This window comes from Rutidosis leptorrhynchoides, chromosome 6 (genome assembly GCF_046630445.1).
Source record: "Rutidosis leptorrhynchoides isolate AG116_Rl617_1_P2 chromosome 6, CSIRO_AGI_Rlap_v1, whole genome shotgun sequence".
In the NCBI taxonomy this organism is placed as follows: Eukaryota; Viridiplantae; Streptophyta; class Magnoliopsida; order Asterales; family Asteraceae; genus Rutidosis; species Rutidosis leptorrhynchoides.
Genome location: NC_092338.1, coordinates 23,469,015 through 23,491,435, shown reverse-complemented (window position 1 = coordinate 23,491,435; position 22,421 = coordinate 23,469,015). Strand labels below are relative to the sequence as shown.

Genomic DNA, 22,421 nt, shown 5'->3' with positions numbered 1-22,421 from the left:
AAGGTATAAATATCTTTAATCAATCAACCCAAAATATATCAGAAATTCGTCAGGAGTAAAACTAGGTAATATAGCCGAAATTACTTTACCGAAAAGAGGGGCGTATATTTTTGATAATATTTGATTAATTAAAGTGGGATAAAAGACCAAAAATATTTTTAATTTTTATTTTTACTTTGTTTTTAAATTAATATATTAATATTAAATTATTATTATAAACTTTTTAAAATCAATATATTTAAGTTTGTAAATAATTGAAAAATTAATATTTTTAATATAAGTTTGTATGTATAAAAAAAATATAATATTAGTTTGGTGTGAATTTTTAATTTTAATAATATGAATTTTTAATTTTATGCATTTTAAATTTAAGTTTGGTGTGAGTTTAAAAATAAAAATTTACTTTATTTCGTTAAGTTAAAAATGTGATTTTTAAAATTCGTCGTGAGTTGAAAACTAGGTCGTTGAACCGAAATTGCTCTACCCAAGGGAGGGACGAGAACTTTTATTATCATTATTTTTAATCTTATTGAATTAAAGTATGTCAAAAACATTTAAAAAAACCCACAAATCTTTGCTTTTAAAACAACGCTTAAAAATGACAAATTTTAAAATTTTGTCGAGGGACGGACTAGGACAACGATCCTAAACGCCCTCATCCTAAAAAAGAAACAAAATTTTAATATTTAATTTAATTATATGTTTTATTAGTAAAGGTTTCATAAAAAAAAAAAAAGCCAGACCCATGCGATCGCATGGGATTTAAACTACACCTCCATGCGATCGCATGGAGCTGGATTTCAGGCCAGGAACAAAAGCTCCAGCGGTTCTGCTTCTGTCTCCCATAACACACACACATACATACGAGCACATCTCCAAAATCCACTCAAAAATCATCAATTTTTCATCAAAATCAACCAAATTTCTTGCTACAATCCGCTCTAAACATGAATTTGATAAGGAGTTTATCAAAAAGGGTAACAATTTTATCTCTAAACCTCTTTAAATTTAATTTTTAGTGTTCTTGAGCTATATTTTACCTAATTTGATTTTGTTAGTTTCTAGTGTAATTAGAGTTAAATTGTTAGTATTTTATGCATGTATAACCTAGATTGATGCTATTTAACATGATTTGAAGCCAAAAACTTCAAAAATTTTAGGAATCTAGGGTTTGTGTTCTTGAGCAATTTGGGGCTTTTTGATATAAACAGGTTATGGCTGATTTTTGTCATGAATTATTGCTAAATTAAGTAGTGTAACATGTTTAGGTAGCTAAATGATCCAAACTTTGATCCTAAACATGATTTTTGAGAATTAAAGTGGACTTTCTAGGTATAAAATTCACGAACTTGATTAAATTGATGTAAATGCCATTTAAAACTTGTTTAATTGTTAGTAATGGATGTTTTAACATGTTATTTGAGTTAAATGCTTATGAACTTTATATACATTTTCATATATGCTTATTTGAAAAAAGTGTAGAATTGTTAAAATTATGAAAATGTGTATAAGTTTAATTTTGATTTAACATGTTATTGTAATTGTGTTAATTTGTTATTTTGCTAACACTAATGCATATTTGGATGCACAAATTTTGTGTTTAATGTGTTTTGCAGAGATTTACTAATACTGAAACTGGAGGTTCATCATCATCATCTAGACAACCACAACCGGAACCTGAGCCAGAAATGCAATATGAACCTGAACAAGAACCACAACAGGAACCACAACAACAGCCTGATCAACACGTACCTTATTATGATCCGCTACAATTTGTTGATGCCTTCACAGTATTTCCGATGCATCCACCAGTAGAATACCCAACAATTCCTGAACACATGTTGCATCCTAATCTGAGATTTGATAGAAGCTGGAGGGATTACCCGGCATATCAAAGTAACAAATTCAAACTGCTACCAAAAAATGTAGAAGTGCCAAGGGTAATCGATTGGGATCCTTTGGAAAGGGTCCAACTAGCTAACTCAGTTAGGGAGCATCTGATCCAAAGGTATGGCAGTTCTTCTTTTACCGATTGGGAACGTCTATTCACCATTCATAGACCTGTATATAAGGAATGGTGTGTTGAGCTCATGAGTACTATAGCGTTAAATGTAGATGTAGATAGATTAGATGATAGAAGTTTTCTTAGATTTATACTTGGCCGTAGGATGTACAGGATGTCCATGCTGGACATGGCCAGGGCTTTACAGATATATACTCCTGGTGAATTACTACTACCCAATTGTATGAATTTGATTTATCGTGGTGAAAGGGTAGATAGAAATTTTGACGCGAACGCCGTCTGGAGGCGTATGTCAAACTATAATGTTTTTAAGCTGGGAGGAAAACACTCCTACTTACATATTAACAAAGCCGAACTTCGTATAATTCATAGATTTCTGGCTAACTCGATTACACAGAGAGGTCACAACAAGGAGAAAATGACCTTACATGATTTATTTTACCTAAAGTGTATTCGAGACCCAAGAAGCTTTGTTAATATCCCCTACTGTGTTGGTTTTTATTTGTCTAAGATGGTGGAAGGAATACAGGAAGGGGGGATAATAGGAGGAGGTATTTTTGTTACTCTCATTGGAGAGTATTTAGGTGTAGATAGGGACCAAGGGGGTCCACTTTTGGAATGTAGGGAACAGGTTGAGCCTTAAGGATTAAAGGTCTATCAGGGTGCTAAGGTATTAAAGAGCAGACGCAACCAGCCAGTACCCTATGAAGGTAGTCATCCTCAGGTAGAGAGAGTTTCAGATGAGGAAATGGAGGAATCGGATGACATTAGGGATGTCATTAGGGAGGCTATGACTGACGTCTACCAGCGTGTAGATGAGGTAGATATGACAAACGGGGAGAGATTTAGTCGGATGGAGCAGTGGCAAGCCCAGAATGATTACGAGCATTCCAGGTAACGACAGCATGATAGATGGGACTATCATCAGCGTCAGATTATGAGCCGGCTATCACCTCAGGATCACTACGTTCCTACCCGACCCACTTACTATCCTCCACACCAGCCCTAGATAAGACCACCATATACTCTCTACGACCCTAACCAGGCCTACCAGTACACCTATCACCAACCATGGAACCCGGACGACGACATGAACTGGAACCCCTATCCAGATTGATATAGTTCCTGTTGGTGATTTCTATGATTTTTATCTCTTTATTATTTTTATTTATTTATGTTTAAACATATGATATTGTGATACATTAATGTATTGTTTAATATTTTTATTATTTGGTACTAATATTTCATATTTGATTTGAAAGTGGGATTTTAAGTCCCATTTCAAATTACCATGCATGTTTATATTTGTATGTATGTATATTGTCAATTGTACACAACAGGGTAAAACAGCGCAATTTCAAAGACTGGCATTAAATTCAGCAAAAGCTACTAATTTTGACGACAAAACGAAAAACAAATGTGATGTAACAACAAGACGGAATGAACAAATGATGTGTACCATTTATCATTCAACAAACAAACGCCAATATGTTTGGAAACTTTGGTAAAATTTAATCATTTTTCTACGCTAATCACCCTTAATAATTTAAATTATTACTGATTTCTTGCAAATGAGGGCATTGCAAGATCTTAAGTGTGGGAAGGGGTTAAATTCTTTCGGATTTTTTAAAATTTTTAACTTATACACTTGGTTACCATTAAAAATACTAGTAACGCAGTAGTTGTATTAGAATCTAGTACTCTCTGATAATAAAGAATAGCCCTAGTCTTATATACTGACTACCCAATTCTAGTAAAAATTTTCAAAATTTTCAATTAAATGAACTCAAAATCATGTTTATACATATTTATGAACGATAAAACTAGGTGTTAACACCGAAATTATTGTTACCTCGGAAAGGACATAAATTGAGAAACAACCTAAAATGTTAGAATTCATTTAAAATAGAATAGAGGACAATAAAAAGGCAAAGAAAGGAAAATAAAAGTCAAGTGTGGAAAAAATTACCAAGTTATTTAAAACATATATCACATATTTTTGTAACAAATAATTGAAGATACTTTTGCTTTGGACTAATTTAATCTGTTTTACCCGGGAAAATTGTAATATATTTAAAAGAAAGATGGATCTACACGATGAATCAATTCCATCATTAAAAGGAAGTAAAGTCTTCCAAAAAAGACACGCGCTTCTTGATTTAGGTCAGGAAGTTGTCGTCCAGACCAGCTGTAGGTTGACGAAAAATCTAGAAAAGTTTTCTCGAAAATCGGCTGGAAATCCACGGACCTCAGCATCAAACAGGGTCGCCAGGTGGTCAGACTTATCCTAACCATGAGAGGATCTGTCTCGTAAAATGGGGAGGGCGCCGTGCAAATTAGCTTGATAAGACTAATGAATCAGACCTCCAGAAAGGATAATCTCCTTAAAGATTAAAAATCAGCTTTAAAGCCTGATATTACTCAATCCTTGAGATTGACTTTAAAGATTGAGAATTATAAACTCATGGAATTCGATGATATCTAAACTCGAGCTTGAACGAGAAAATATTTTGATCAAAATTACAAACCGATTTGTTTTCTGAAAAACCCATTTTTAATGCGTTCATTACCATTGAACGTAAAATCCTAGGAATTCACCTGGAATTCATTAGGTCACCTGAACCAAATCGGGTGTCAACCGTAAGAACGGTGGTTGCATAGCATGGTCAAAGACAGGACCTTGTGCCAGACCGAAAAACCATAAGGGTGAGCTTTACTATTGCTCCTACAAAGGATAGTAATTGCATCCGACACGTTATAGACCATAATTAAAAGCATGTCAGGGGACATTGCCTTAACAGTTGCTTGTTCAACGCTTTTATTTACAACCGGACGGTAGTTTACCGAAAGGTAATATACGGAGCAAGTATACTGGACGTGTTGCTTTCCTAAATACAAGGTTAGCAAGTGGGTGACACAAAACCGCAAGTTTTGAGCTAAAATTTTCAAATCTGAAACCCACCAAACCCACAACAAAAACCTTTTTGCAAACACCGGTGAAGGGTTATTCCGGAAAACTTATCTAGGGTAAAAACTAGATTTAATTTTCAAAAGATTAAATGTTTTCATAAAGATCCAATTTCCTTAAGGATCTAAATTTTCATAGTCATGTGGGACTGTAAACCACATCGTTACTACCATTGTTTATACCGCCGTATAAAAATCACTGATGTACAAAGTGTGAAGAATAAAGAAGTGATTCTAGTATATTTTTATTTCAAGACTATATTGCTTGAGGACAAGCAACACTCAAGTGTGGAAATATTTGATAATGCTAAAAACGAACATATATTTCATAGCATTATCCCTCAAGAAAGACAAGCTTTTAGTTGCAATTATTCTATTTACAAGTAATATTCGTTTAAATAATAAAAGGTGAAGACAAAAGACAGATTCGACGAATTGAAGATGCAAACGACCAAAAAGCTCAAAAGTACAAAGTACAATCAAAGTGGTTCAAATTATTGATGAGAAACGTCTCAAAATTACAAGAGTACAAGTCGCAAAACGCAAAATACAAGATATTAAATTGTACGCAAGGACGTTCAAAAATCCGAAACTGGGACCAGAGTCAACTCTCAACGCTCGACGCAACGGACTAAAAATTACAAGTCAACTATGCACATAAATATAATATAATATTTAAATAAGTCTTAAAATTATTTATGTATTATATTTATTTATTAAAACGTCGACAAGCTTGAAAACAAAAATATGTGACCCTCATGCGATCGCATGGCCTGTAGGCTTGTTTTCCATGCGATCGCATGGGCCACTTTTTGTGGCCAAATGCCTATAAATTCGTAGTTTGGTGATCGATTAAAAACATCTCTTTCTCTTCCATCATTCAACGTATATATATATATATATATATATATATATATATATATATATATATATATATATATATATATATTATATTTAAATTTTAATTTTAAATTCTAATAATAAGGGTATGTTAGCGAATGTTGTAAGGGTGTAAATCCAAATTCTGTCCGTGTAACGCTACGCTATTTTTAATCATTGTAAGTTATGTTCAACCTTTTTAATTTAATGTCTCGTAGCTAAATTATTATTATGCTTATTTAAGACGAAGTAATCATGATGTTGGGCTAAATATTAAAGACGGGGTAATTGGGCTTTGTACCATAATTGGGGTTTGGACAAAAGAACGACACTTGTGGAAATTAGACTATGGGCTATTAAGGGGCTTTATATTTGTTTAATTAAATGATAGTTTGTTAATTTAATATAAAGATTTACAATTGGACGTACCTATAAATAACCATATACACTCGATCAGACACGATGGGCGGGATATTTATAAGTACTAATAATCGTTCATTTAACCGGACACAGAAATGGATTAATAGTCAATAGACTTATTAAAACAGGGGTGAATTATATACAAGGACACTTGGTGTAATTATAGTTTAAGTCCCCAATTAGTTGAAATATTTGACTTCGGATATAAGGATAATTTGACGAGGACACTCGCACTTTATATTTATGACTGATGGACTGTTATGGACAAAAACCAGACGGACATATTGAATAATCCAGGACAAAGGACAATTAACCCATGGTAATAAACTAAAATCAACACGTCAAACATCATGATTACGGAAGTTTAAATAAGCATAATTTATATATTTCATATTTAATTGCACTTTTAATTATCGCACTTTAATTTATTGTCATTTACCGTACCTTTTAATTATCGCAATTTTATTTTATCGCACTTTCATTATCGTTATTTACTTTATGCTTTAAATTAAGTTATTTTTAATATTTTATATTAGGTTTTAACTGCGACTTAAGTTTTAAAATCGATAAACCGGTCATTAAACGGTAAAAAACCCCCTTTTTATAATAATAATATTTCTTATATATTTTTGTATTTTTACAATTATAGTTTTCAAAAAATATAGCATTAAGCTTGTTTAAAAGATCCCTGTGGAACGAACCGGACTTACTAAAAACTACACTACTGTACGATTAGGTACACTGCCTATAAGTGTTGTAGCAAGGTTTAGGTATATCCACTCTATAAATAAATAAATAACTTGTGTAAAATTGTATCGTATTTAATAGTATTTCCTTGTAAAAATTAATAGTATTTTATACCCCTTCGCTTTAACATCATACATAATGAGATGTTGAGGCGTGTGATGTTTGAACTTGGATTATTGGTGGTACTGGTATTGATGTTGGTGGTACTGTTGGTGTCGATGATGTTGCTGAAGCTGGTATGTTTTGCACCATATTTTCCAAGGCTATAACTTGGGCGCGAAGTTCGTTGACTTCTGCAATTACTCTGGGATGATTGACGGTCGGAACGAGGGATGAATAAGGTTTAGAATTTTAGATAGAATATAATCGTGACGAGATACTCTGAATGAGAGAGAAAATGGTATTACGAACAGGTTCGCCGGTAAGTGCTTGAGGTTCTTCACCAAGAGGTGAATTCGGTTGGTGTAAGGGATCGCCTTCTTCTTGATACCATTGATTAAGTCGATTACGAACCCATCAGATGAATTGGGGATGGCTGATTTGGTTGATTCATTCTGATGACGCTGCTTTCGGAGCTCGAGTGAAACTCCATATCGGAATCCGAGAGACTTGAACTAGTGGTGATTTCCATTTCGTACGATTGAATAAAGGATTTTTCGATATGAAATGATTTCCGGGATGATATTCTAATTACATAGAATATTTATATAGAACAAAAGATTTCGTAGATTACAGAGGAATTTACGGAATATCCTAGGCAAAGTTTACAGTAACAGATACGCTAAGATATGAATTAGCAGATACGCTAAGATATGAATTTTTGTCTATACACTATTCATGCAATCAATGCAGTAAGATATGTCTAGACTAAGAATGATAAGCAGGTAATTTTCGACACGAAATGATAAGCAAAACTTTTGACAAGCAGACACGGTCGAAGTCCAGACTCATTAATGCATCCTAACAACTACTAGTTAGATACACTAATGCAAGACCTGGTTCGTTAAGACCACCGCTCTGATACCAACTGAAATGCCCCGTTCATATCGATTATAAACGATTCATAATAGTTGATTGCATCGCGAGGTACTTGACCTCTATATGATACATTTTACAAACATTGCATTCGTTTTTAAAAGACAAACTTTCATTACATCGAAAGTTGACGGCATGCATACCATTTCATAATATATCCAACTATAATTGACTTAGTAATAATCTTGATGAACTCGACGACTCGAATGCAACGTCTTTTGAAATATTTAATGAATGACTCCAAGTAATATCTCAAATATGAGCAAATGCACAGCGGAAGATTTCTTTTATACCTGAGAATAAACATGCTTTAAAGTGTCAACCAAAAGGTTGGTGAGTTCATTAGTTTATCATAAATAATCATTTCAGATAGTATAATAGACCACAAGATTTCATTTTCATAAACATCATTCTCGTATCAGGCATTTCGCAAACTGCATAGAGATAAAAATCATTCATATGGTAAACACCTGGTAACCGACCTTAACAAGATGCATATAGAATATCCCCATCATTCTGGGACTCCCTTTGAACATGATAAATTCGAAGTACTAAAGTATTCGGTACTTTGGATGGGGCTTGTTGGGCCCAATAGATCTATCTTTAGGATTCGCGTCAATTAGGGTGTCTGTTCCCTAATTCTTAGATTACCAGACTAAAAGGGGGCATATTCGGTTTAATAATTCAGCCATAGAATGTAGTTTTAAGTACTTGTGTCTATTTCGTCAAACATTTATAAAACAGCGCATGTATTCTCAGTTCCAAAAATATATATTGCAAAAGCATTTAAAAAGGGAGCAAATGAAACTCACAATACTGTATTTTGTAGTAAAATACATATGACGACATTGAACAAGTGTAGGGTTGGCCTCTGATTCACGAACCTATATCAATTATATATATATATTAAAACATATAATTGAAATCTCAAAATTTCATTTATTAATATATATTATTTATATATATTTTGTAGTTATATAAGATTTATACTAGATTCCATTTTAAAAACATATACTTTATTTTATATCTTAAATTATATGTTGTATATATTTATTTTGTATATGTATTTAAAGTGATTAATATAGTTATTTTGATATTTATATATATATATTTAATATTATATTAAAAATACTTAATTTGTTGTATGTAAGTTTTTATATATGTAATGTTAATATATTTTATATATAGAATATTAATATATATGTAAATAATATGTTTTATGTATAAAATATTTATTTGTTTAAAAATGATAGTTTTGATATTACTGATTTACTACTAATATTAATAATAACCTTATTAAAATGATAATATTAATAATGATAATAATGATATTGTTAATAACGATACTTTTGTTTAATAATAATACTAATTATATTAATAGTTACAAAAGTGATACTAATACTAAAATAATGATAACTTGTATTATTTTCATATTAATAATCCTAATCATAATGATAATAATAATAATACAACTATTGGTGATAATAATAATTATAATAACCAATTTATTTATAACACTTAATAATAATAATACTATTACTTATAAAATGAGACTAATACTAATATTAATGAAAATAATAATAACTTGTGTTATCTTTTCATGATAACACCAATAATAACAATCATAATAATAATAATAATAATAATAATAATAATAATAATAATAATAATAATAATAATAATAATAATAATAATAATAATAATAATAATAATAATAATAAATATATCAATATCTAAAATAATAATAATAATCATAATATTGGTAATAATACTAAAATGATAAGGTTATTACAAAAAATACTATGATTAATACTTATAATGATAATAATTATATCATTTATACATATGATAATAATAATAATAATATTTATAACATTAATATTAACAATAATAACAATAATACTAATAATAATAATAATAATAATAATAATAATAATAATAATAATAATAATAATAATAATAATAATAATAATAATAATAATAATAATAATAATAATTAAAATGATAATATAAAAGTGTATACCCATTCGAAAGCCTTTCTAAAAAGGATTGCCCATGACGGGGCTCGAACTCGCGACCTTCCGCTTAACACAAAACACTCCACACCACTCAACTATTTACATTTTCTCTGACCTATACCCCACGAATAAATATATAACCCGTATAACCTGCTGCCCTTCCTCATCTTCTCTAAAAAAATAAAAAATTATTACGATCGTTCAAAAATTAACACCAACATAATTATAACAACAAGGATTTAGATTCTTCATTAGAATCCTGATTTGTACATATGTATTTAAGAAAAAGAAAGAAAAATAAATAAATAAATATGAAACGAAGAGTGCAGCTACTGCTGCTGTTCGACGAGTGTAAAAAATAATAATATTGATTTCGAGTTTAAGATCGTTTCAGAGAAATCTTATAACATCAATTGTGTTTCAACTGCTTCATATTAACATTATAAATTATCAATTTAGCTTTATTTGTAACAGAATATTCAAATTAGATCATAGAACATTATTTGACTTTTTATGTTACAAACTTTGACCTGTAAATTCAGACTCGATACAACGAATTAAAACTTGATATTTTGTAAATAGTTTCACTAGAGGATTCCTAACACTTCTGCATTGTTAGATTTTGAAAAACGATTCTAGATTGAGCTAATGCAAAAAAGCTTTGAGTACAGAGGAATAAACTGTGTTCTTCCCCTTTTTTTAAATTAATAAAATTAGAAGCTGTAAAAAATGTATTTGTGATTTAGTGATGGTGTAAGGTCGTTTTTATATCCTTTATCACTGAATATAATAAATTTTATAGCAAGAACACTCGACAGGAGGAGCAATCAGAACGTACGAAAAAAAAATATGGAAAGCAGATTGGGACGTGCAACGGATTTTGTATGTTATTAGTGTCTGAGATTCGATTTGTGATTCAATTTAGGGACAGCAACAAAAATCGTTTACAGCTGGTGATTGTAACCCGTAACAAACTTGTACTAACTTCATAATTTTATATTTTATATAATTAATATTAAATATTAATAAATATAATAATAATAATTATATTAATAATAAGAATAAATAATAATACAAATTTCTTGGTTTTATATAATAATTATATTAATAATGACAATAAATAATAATAATTCTAATAGTAATTATATTAATAGTAATTATAATAAAAATTATATTACCAATGATAATAATAATAAATTGTGTTATTCTTATAATCATCTTTATATTTAACATTTTTATTTTAAAAATCAAAACCTTTTTAATTTTAAATATAACAATAATGCTAGTAATAATTTTAGTAATACTAATATTGATATTAATATTTGTAGTAATAATGAAAGTAATAATACTATTACTAATACATCTATATTTAAAACTTGTAATTACATTTAATATATTAATATTACAATTTATTAGTTATATATTATCCTATATTATATATAATATCATACATTGAATATTTAATATTTATATATATATAACAATATACATACAATCAGTAATTATGTATCTCATATATATATATATTTATATATATATATATATATATATATATATATATATATATATATATATATATATATATATATATATATATATATATATATATATATATATATATAGTGGTAGGATCAAGAGGGAAGTAACCATTCGGGGGGAAGCGGGGGGAAGCAAAAACTTTTTTTTTTTGTTTTTTGAAAAAACTTTGTTCACGAACATTATAGATGAGATGAAAATATGAACATTTAGTAGAGACACTTTGTGATAAATGTTTTTATTTTGGCGGGAAAACGCTCGAAGAAGTAATATATAACAATTATCGTATTTTTCGAACGTATTTTGAGGTTTTAGCTATTGGGGTTTAGATATTAGGGTTTAGATATTAGGGTTTATAGGGTTTAGATATTAGGGTTTAGAAATTTAGGGTTTAGGGTTTAGATTTAGGGTTTAGATTTACGATTTAGATTGAGTTTTTAACACGAACGGTTTAGAATTTAGGGTTTAGGGTTTAGGGTTTGGTGTTTTGGGTTTATGGAATAAACCCAAAACACCAAACCCTAAACCCTAAACCCTAAACTCTAAATCGGGCTAAATTTTACTTCACAAAACATGGAAAAAAACGTTCATATTCTTCACGAACAATATTATCTTGAATGTTATTTTTGTTGATCGTTTTCCCGCCTAAATAATAACATTCATCACGAAGTGTCTCTTCTAAATGTTCATATTTTCGTGTGATCTTGATGCCGAAATTTTTTTTTTAAAAAAATGAATTTTTTTTTGCTTCCCCCCGCTTCCTCCCGATTGGTTACTTCCCCATTATATATATATATATATATATATATATATATATATATATATATATATATTCCAACTACTATATATTTAATTACGTTTTAAATATCAAGTAAATAAATGTATTAATTAAATATATTGAAACAATTAATCTCAGAGTATAACATTAAATACTTCGTTAGCATTGACAAATTATGTATATTCAATCTACTCTCTATATTTAAATAAACAATTTTAAATAACAAATTTATGTATTATTTCATAATAAACTAGATCATATGATAGTTTATTTGTATATTTAATTTTATAATATGTAATTACTTACATGTAAAGTTATTTATACATCTCAATTTATTATTTAATGGTTCGTGAATCGTTGGAAATGGTCGAGGGTAACTAAATCTATATAAACAATTCAAAAATCTCTGAGACTCAACTTTACCGACTTTGCTTATCGTTTCGAAATCATATAGAGATTAAATTTAAATTTGGTCGGAAATTTTCGGGTCGTCACACCGGACTCGAACGCATGACCTCTCGGTTACACAAACACCCCTAAAACATCCAAGCAATACCGTGTTTCTGTTATAATCCATAACACAATTTTTTTTTAACTCAGTTTATTTCTGTTTCTTTTCTTCTCCTTCTTCTTGAAATCAAACGACCAAAGTAACCATAACCAAATCCGAACAATCAATTACCAGTTTAATTTATGCCTTGTGATGAAACAGAAAATGACTATGATGTGTTTGTTTAAATTCCATAACAGAAAAATAAGAAAAATCAAACGGCAGTCGATTATGAACACTTATGAACTTAAATCTTGATTTTGAAATCTAGACCCTTTTAGGTTGAAATTATAACATGAAATATACTCTAAATCATTCCTATAAACCTTCTGAATTGTCAATTGAACTTGAAACATTAATCAGACCTCGAATATTTTTGTATGAGCAATTCAGTTGACTTTTTGATAAATAGCTTTGACTTCAAAATTCGAACTCGTTATCAAGAATTGGGAGTTGAAACTTTGCAGTTAGATTAAATAGATGATTTCAAACACAATTGCATTTTTAGATTTTGAAAATTTATTCGATTTCGAGCTATTGCTGGTCCCTGTCACGAACACTATGAACTCAAAATTGAATTTCAAGTTTTAGATTGTTTTAGGTCAAGGTTATAACATGAATAATGTTTTAAATTATTCATAGAAGCTTTCTGAATCACTAATTGATTCAGAATCATTACAATGAATTCGAATTTTTAAGATGAACACAAATATTGACTTTTTAGAATTTAACTTTGACTTGCAAATTCGTGCTTGATATTAGGAATTGGAAGTTGAGATTTGGCAGAAAGATTAAGTAAAGGATTCCTAACATAACTGCATTTATAGATTTTGAAATTCGATTCACAATCGTGTTTTGGCTAAAAAGTTGAATAACAGAGGTGAACGGTTTCAGTTTATTAAACTTCTATTTTTTTTTCCTTTCTATTATTAGCAGATACAATCAATATATAACGATAATAAGGATGTTAATTCAACATTTGGAGCAGTAAATTTAATTGTTGGTTAGTGTTGGTAGTCGACAATCAATCACAGGCAAACAGAAAACAAAGAAATTAAGAAACAGATAAATAATGAGTATATATATCGGTATTTATATAATATAATTAGTCTTAATATATGTATTTATCTGTATATGAATTATCTGTATTTATATAGCTTATATAAATAAATCTGTATTTATATATCTATATTTATAACTTATAATTAATCTTAATACTTAATAAATATACTATATTAATAATACACTTAATATTATAAACAATAATAATATAATTTATAATAATATAATAATAATAATAATAATAATAATAATAATAATAATAATAATAATAATAATAATAATAATAATAATAATAATAATAATAATAATAATAATAATAATAATAATAATGATAATGATAATAATAGCTCGACCAATATAAGTATAAATAATTATACTAAAATTGTCGATACACTATATCACTCGAAGTATAACTTATACATTTGAGTGTTTTGGTCATTTGCTTCTGTAAATTAACTTCTCGATGTTTATTAAAACATATATATATAAACGATTTATGGCTATATTAATATTGTAATATATATATATATATATATATATATATATATATATATATATATATATATATATATATATATATATATATATATATATATATATATATATATATATATATATATATATATTTAGGAATATAATTTATATATATATAAATATAATTGGAATATTAATTTAATATAATATTTAGTTTTCCAAAACTAATTATATTTCAAAGTTCGTTTTATATAATTTAAACTCGTTTAAATAATAAAAGTTATTATATCAAATAATATTTTTAATAATATGAAAACTAAATAATTAAATTACCAAGGGACACGAGGCAGTCACTGTAAAGTATGCTTTTGAAAATTAAACGGGAATCTCCACTAACCTTTGTCTAATCCTCAATAATGACACTTTTGTTCTTACATGTAAATCACTTTACCAAATTTTCGAACACCGTTAAAAGAAAAAGATATTACAATTCAACGTGGACCTTATGATAAAGATCCAAAATCATATTTTAATATATCTGATAAATCAAACACTTAATATTACCTTATAATTTCCGTCATACATCGAAACAAATACGTTCATGTAAAGTATCATGTATTCAATACTTTGATAACGTTTTCGAGTATATATAATATCTATACATATATATACACATATATATTCATATCTAATTATAATGGTTCGTGAATCGTTGGGGTTTGGTCAAGGTTAAATGAATGTATGAACAAAGTTTAAAATTTTTGAAATTCCACTTAACAAACTTTGCTTATCGTGTCGGAATAATATAAAGATAAAGTTTAAATTTGGTCGGAAATTTCCGGGTTGTCACATCCGGTATGACTTCCTGGTTAGTTTTCATAAGTATTTGAACATGAATTTCCGGTCTACCTTTCATGAATGACTTTCTGGCAAGTTTTTTTAAACCATTAAACTAGACTTTTCGATCTCACTTTCCAGTTTGGCTTTCCGGTGATTTCTTTAAACTTGACTTTTGATCTGAGTTTCCTGTTTGACTTTCCGATGAGTTCTCTTGAACCTTTAAACTTGACTTTTCGGTCTGGCTTTCCAGTTTGACTTTCCGGTTTGACTTTCTAGTGAGTTTTCTTGATTCTTTAAACTTGACTTTCCGGTTTGACTTTTCAGCTGTACTTTCCAATGAATTTTCTTGAACCTTTAAACTTGACTTTTCGGTCTAAATTTGCGTACCTTTACCGATCTTCCATTTCCAACTTTTGAGGGCTTAAAATATCGAATAGTTCCTCCATGTTTTGAAGCTTAACCAATTCACGCCATACGGGGGACAATTTACTCCTTTTAATTTGTGACAAATCAGACAAGATGTTTCGAAGGGGCAACTCACCATAAGCTGAAGTAACTAAGGATTTCCAAGAAGGATACTCATTTGAATTAATTATTGCCCACCATTTCGCCAACAAAGTTAAATTCTTAAGTCTTAAAGGAATGATCCAAGACCACCTCATTTGAAAGTATGAACGTGAACTACTCAAATTGTCTCAAACAATTTAATTACTTTAATTAAGTTTTGAGTAGTTCTTAGCTCATACTCTCAAGTTGTCTCATAAATAAAACTTGTTATGACCGAGTAGTTTGTCATTCATGACCGACTAGTTTCCGTTATTGTACTTGTTATTGATAGTCTCCATTGCTTTGATGAAGCTATCGTTTGATTTTTAAAATATTCTCCTTTTCGAGAAAAAAACAAAATAAAACTTTTTAATTATTAGAATTAAAAATGAAGAACTTCTTAATTATTTATTTAAATACTAATAAGACTCATTTTATTTTTTTATCATAGAGATATGATGAAACCATCATAAATATTACACATGAGATACATATATACACATGCGCTTAGTCTTATTTTCATTACGAAATTAACATCGATCTCAAAGCCATAAATTAAATAGCTAGAGATGTGGAAGCCTTTATTCATTACACATTGATCACTTGGTTCGACATGGCCATTTCAAAACATGACAGAGGGGATCCTACATTGCTGCACTTGCAAGTTGCATTCATTTTTCAAATTCTGAATCGCCCTCTGCACCATCTGTGGCTCCACACCTGCACGTCGACTGCTTTGTCTCCTTCCTTGTTGCTGTTGTTGTTGTCTCATGGCCTGCTCGTAAACCTCTTGCATGGCCTCGCACTGGCACTCACGTTGCACGTTCTCGAGCTCATTGCAGCAGCTTCTCAGTTCTTGTGGTTGTTGTCCCTGCCTGTTGATGCTCATCAAAATTAAGCCACCTTGTTGTTGTTGCTGCTGGATGTACCTATTGAGAAACAAACATATATACATGTATAAGTTGTTAAGAAGTTATGTACGGAGTAACAGGAGTATTATATTGTGTATGTATCACGAGTCTTTTCAACATTGAACTGGCTAGTATCATACGGAGTATTTATAAATTTATAATTATAATAATACTATACCTTTGGCATTGGTTAAACTGTCGTCCTTGGACTTCACTGCATTGTTGTGAGCTACGTGAGCTTCGGCGGGAGTAGTTGTCCTCCTCGGCGAGGGTGGTGACGACGGTTCGGATGTTACCGAGATCGCATTGGCGTCTGACTTGAAGGTTGCATTGGTTAGGAAGTTGTTGAGCTTTTTGCCTCAACTGTCGGATTTGTTGAGCACCAAAACGTCCACCTTGTTGTCCCTGTAGGGCATCTTGGAACACTTGCTTCACGGCCTGGCACTGGCGTTGCTCGTCAACGTTTTGGAGTTGTTGGCAGCATAGTTGTCGTAGGCGTTGACTAGGCTCATAGTTTTCATATGGACTCTGAATACTCTGATGGAGGTATTGTTGACATACGTCCAAATCTGCGGTGTACCAAGGAACCCCACCGTTTTCATCCTCGATTGTGGTGGTGACGATAGTTGTGTGGGCGGTAGCGAAGGCTACTAGGGTTGCCAAGGCGAGTGCAAGAACATTTAGTTTTGCCATTGTGAATAAAGATCGTATAATATTGTGTTTGTTCTGTATGTGATTTTGGGTGGTGATTGTGAGTATTTATGGAGGGTTTGGATCGATGGAGAATTTGTATGAGTTTGAATACGTGGAGAGATGGATGTAATAGTTGTTGACATTTGTAGTTGTAGTGAAACACGTATACGAGTTTTTTTCATGCATATTAAATCAAGTAGAAGTATATGGTTTTGAAGTGCGCATGAGGTGTAATATATATATATATATATATATATATATATATATATATATATATATATATATATATATATATATATATATATATATATTTGTCTTGTTTGAAAGAAGGCTTAAACCTTATTTAGCGGTGATGTGGTGATAGAGGTGATGGGTTTTTTGAGGTTTTTGTGGGGTATAGTGCTGAGTTGGCAAATGTGATGGGGGTGAGGGCATGATGGAGTTTGTAGTGGTGTGCGTGATGGTTGTGTGATGAGTTAGATTGGTCCCACATTTTTATTTGTTTTTTCATTTTTGTTTTGAAGTTTTTTTTTCTTTACTTGTTTCATTTTTTATAAAAATAATACATGTTTAATAATTTAAATTAATAAAAACACACTTAAATTAGTAGTTAACTAGTTGTGGAGCCCTCGCTTCGCGCCGGGGGCTCCGTTTTGAATGCGAGTTTAAAAAAAAGTCTTGATCTATTTTGTAAAAAAGAATTTTTTTCGACATAACATTGAAGGGTTGTTCCTTTTGTGAAAGTTGCTTCTTTTAGCGTTCGGGTTTTATTTTTAAAAAAAAAAAAAATTAGTAAAGTGGGGGTTCGATTTGTATTTTAATAAAAGTTAGTGGGTTAAGTTTGTGAAATTTGAAAAAACTTTACGTATAAAGTGAGGGTTCGATTTGTATTTTAATAAAAGTTAGGGGGTTAAGTTTGTGAAAATTCAATATTAGTAAAAAAAAAAAGTTAGTAAAGTGGGGGTTCAATTTGTATTTTAATAAAAGTTAGGGGGTTAAGCTTGTAAAAGTTGGAGAAAAATATACGTATAAAGTGAGGGGTTCGATTTGTATTTTAATGAAAGTTAGGGGATTAAGTTTGTGGAAAGTGGGGAAATGAATAGTACTATTTATTTCCACTTTACCTTTTAGATATAGGTATATAATTTATCTAAATAATTAAGAATTAAAATACATATATAATTTTTAAAATCATATGCTAGTCTTTAACTAAAAAAAAAGTTTAGAGTTTAGTTTAAGTTAGTTTAATACTTTAGGGACTATAATGTAGTAATGCATTGCATTGTTTTTTAAACATATTTAAAAATTTAGGGACTAAAGATGAAACTTAATAAAACATTTATGTCATCTTCTTCATAATCGTTGTTTTGTTTTTGCAGGAACTTCATAACTGAGGTTTGAAGTTCACACATGTTTAAATACTTCAACATTTCAAACATAAAAAAAGAAACCCGTAAGTAATAGCACAACGTTTAATATTAAAAAAAAAAAAAAAAAAAACTGGAAAAAAATCAGAAAAACCCGTTTTTTCCCGTCTCGGACCGTGTTTGACCGTCTTTTGACCGTTTTTTGGCCGATTTCCGTTTTTTCAAACGTTTTATGTATAAACGGGACGGGGCACTCCAAAATCCGTCTACACCCCCGTTTTTTCCGTTTTTTACAACACTGGTTTGAACCATTCATTCCATTCCATAAAATAAACCCATCTTTTGGAAACGAATTGAATAACAGAAATAACTATATATGATGCTACGTATCAGACTTTAATTGGTTGAAATGGTGTTCACGCTTGATTCCTTCCCGGTGATGCTCCAATCACGCCACCAATTTTTCTAGCCCATCACGCTGCATTGTGGCGTGATTGTGGCGTGATGGTGATGATTTCATGGCCGTAACGCTGCGTTAAATTGGGTCTTATGATGGAATGTGGATATGCAATCAACTAAAGTATAACTCTATTTTATATTTTAAACTAGAAAGATTTTAGACCACGCGTTGCGTCGGTTACATTTGAATATACGTTGTTTCTGTTTATAATATCAGATGACATTTATGTACAAAATGTTTACGTATTTTACTTTGAATATTTTGAAAACACGATATTTAAAGAATACACAATATTTCTGAAAGTATTAACTTCTATTTACTGATTCTTTCTTTTCTTTATTTCTATCAAATCAAATATTGACACGATGATGCATTATAATGTTTAACTAGTTACGAAACGGTTCACGCGTTGTTGCGGGTGTGTTTTGGTCAATTAGTAGTGGTGATAAGCTAATATTATTCGATAGCATTATGCCTGGCGTTGGATATTTACATGAACAAAATGACTATGGTCGCGCATTGCAACGTACTTTCACTTTGTACTTTGCGTGTACTCAAAAACATTGAACCGAACACTAAATTAAAGATACTTTGAATGGAGTTTATTAGAGGGGACTATTTTAAATTTTAATTTTGTTTAGTGTAAACATAATCATCCGATTGTTTTAAATGAATTCAAAATCAATTTTTTAAAAGCCTAATTTTATTAGCAAACCAACATATACAAAGTTACATCGTGGGCTTATAACACTACTACAAAACAGCCATTTTCGGACGATTTTTCCATCTTTTTCCGGACGCTATGTCGTCCCAAAACCTTTTTCCGGACGACAAATCGGCCCCAGAACGTCGTCCTGAAAGGTTCGTACCAGAAGGTTTTCTGGACGACTTGTGGTTTTTTCCCGAACGAGCGTGGGACCGACTTTGACTTTCAAGTCTGACGATTGTGGACGAAATTTCCGGACGACACTGGAGACGACAAGTCGCCCGGAAATAAATAATAATAAAATAATGTTTTTTTGTAAATAATTATATAAAAGAAATAAATAATGTTTCAGACGACTTTTCCCGGACGACATGTCGGCCAGAAATAAATAAAAATAAAATAATGCTTATTTTTGTTAATAATTATATAAAAGAAAGAAATAATATTCCGGGCGACTTTTCCAGGACGACTAGTCGTCCGGAAAAGTGACTGCTGCTTTCGAATACCAGATTTGGTTTCTGCTTTTTTCCAGCCGTAAAAAGGGCACATTTCAAATATCAAAATCTGCTCTACAAAAACGATATATTTCACAAAATGTCACAATAACATTACATAATAGTTTCAATACCACAATTACAATAATTATCCAAATATTTCAACATCGAACAAACTACTAAATAGAATAATTGTTTTCAAACACAAACTAACATTAAATATCCATACAAAGGCATTATCGTCTTCAAACAAACCCAACAAATTACACACCACCATATCCTCGATCATGTCCTTCATCATATCCTTCTTCCTCATTGTTTTGGCTAGATTGAGCATTGAAATTGGAAGAACCGGAAGTATTAGTACCGGGAGTATTCCCTCCACGTTGCAAATGGGGAGGGATTTCCAAATTATTCCAAGCAAAGATTTCGGCAATTTCACTCGGCGTGTAGCTTGGGGGCATTGGTGGTTGTCTACTCCGACCGGTAGACGTCGAAGATGCAGAATTATTTAACGATAATGGTAACTTCCTCCCCATTCCGCGCTCGTGGCCACTTCGTTCACCCAAAATCTCCAACATTATGCTTTGCTCATCTCTTTCCGGTTCATCTTTTTCATATCCTTCATTCGTTTTTAAAAAGTTAAAAAAATATTAATATTACTATCATATCATTATACACACACGCGCGCACGCACACACACACACACATATACATATATATACATATATATATATATATATATATATATATATATATATATATATATATATATATATATATATATATATACATACATTTCGAGACTCTATATATATTGACCCAAATTGAATCCATTTGACTTAAACTTATATTTATAAGTAGTACACTATAATCTATAAAAATTTATCACTTACGTAGTTCGCTTTTGGTTCGTCATTAGTATCCTTGTGTCTGTGCATGAGTTTGTAATTTTTGATAGGACCTTTTGGATTATCTTCATTCTACAAACACACAATAAAATAATTTAAATGTATATAAATCAAATCACCTAATTTTTAACATTTTATCAATTATATAAAACATTAATAACAAGGAGGTTTAAGTAATTTATCAAACGTTGGGCTATAGATTTGCTACCTGCAAACTGCGATATTTGACTTTAGACCCGTTTTCAGCATTAATCCTACAACACTCCTGATACTTTTCTTTAAGCATCAAGTCAATGAATGGATTCCAGAGTGACTGTTCAACGTCCGGTGGTGGTCGGGAACGAACGTTATTAGGATCGTCTCTATAGATTTGTTCGAATGAACATACTTGTTTACATTGATATTAAATTATCTGTCTACCGCTTTGTTTGCTTTTGTTATATGAAAACTACAAAAATATTGTCTTTACTTTTGTCATCACTTTGATTTAGATAATCGTTAAATAATTAACCCCAATATTTGTTACTTGCTTTATTTCCTTTTAATTCATGTTAATTACATCTAGTTCATAATCTTGAATTGCAATTAAACTGTCCCTGGAACGATACTGGGAATTTACCATATTCTATACTATTGCACTACTGGGTACACTTCCCGTAGTTGTGTTGTAGTCATAAACCGATATTTTCTCGTTCATAAGTTATATACCTGATTTCACACATCAAATTTTTTGGCGCTGCTGCCGGAGACAGTTGCATGTCAAATTGAGATTGTTTTCTATTTGTGATTTGTTTGAGTCTTTTTGTTTTTAGTAGTGTTAGTGCGTGTAATCGTTTTAGTGTTTGTGATTTTATAGGATTTCATGTACTGCATGCCACACACCCGTTCTTCTGATTCTCCGATACTTACACCATTTGCGAAACCAGTGAGAGTTTTGGAGTGTGAATATTGAACAATAGGTTACACTAGATTCTTCTTCTTCTTCTAATCGAACTGTGATACCC

At 30.3% G+C, this 22,421-nt stretch overlaps 1 protein-coding gene across 1 annotated transcript; it reads right to left on the bottom strand.

The window, feature by feature from the left end:
• Positions 1 to 16,497: 16,497 nt before the first annotated feature.
• LOC139851882 (2S seed storage protein-like) lies at positions 16,498 to 17,479 on the bottom strand. Its single transcript, XM_071841070.1, has 2 exons — positions 16,965 to 17,479; positions 16,498 to 16,804 (listed from the first exon to the last, which is right to left on the bottom strand). Exons 1-2 carry the CDS (start codon positions 17,477 to 17,479, stop codon positions 16,498 to 16,500), a joined length of 822 nt encoding a protein of 273 aa, XP_071697171.1.
• Between the last annotated feature and the right edge of the window lie 4,942 nt (positions 17,480 to 22,421).

Bases quoted from the DNA above. Each gene is read 5' to 3' on its own strand.
- LOC139851882 (XM_071841070.1), bottom strand. From the start codon at position 17,479: ATGGCAAAACTAAATGTTCTTGCACTCGCCTTGGCAACCCTAGTAGCC. The intron at 16,805-16,964 runs GTATAGTATTAT...GTTTCTCAATAG, and splicing joins CAGTTTAACCAATGCCAAAG to GTACATCCAGCAGCAACAAC.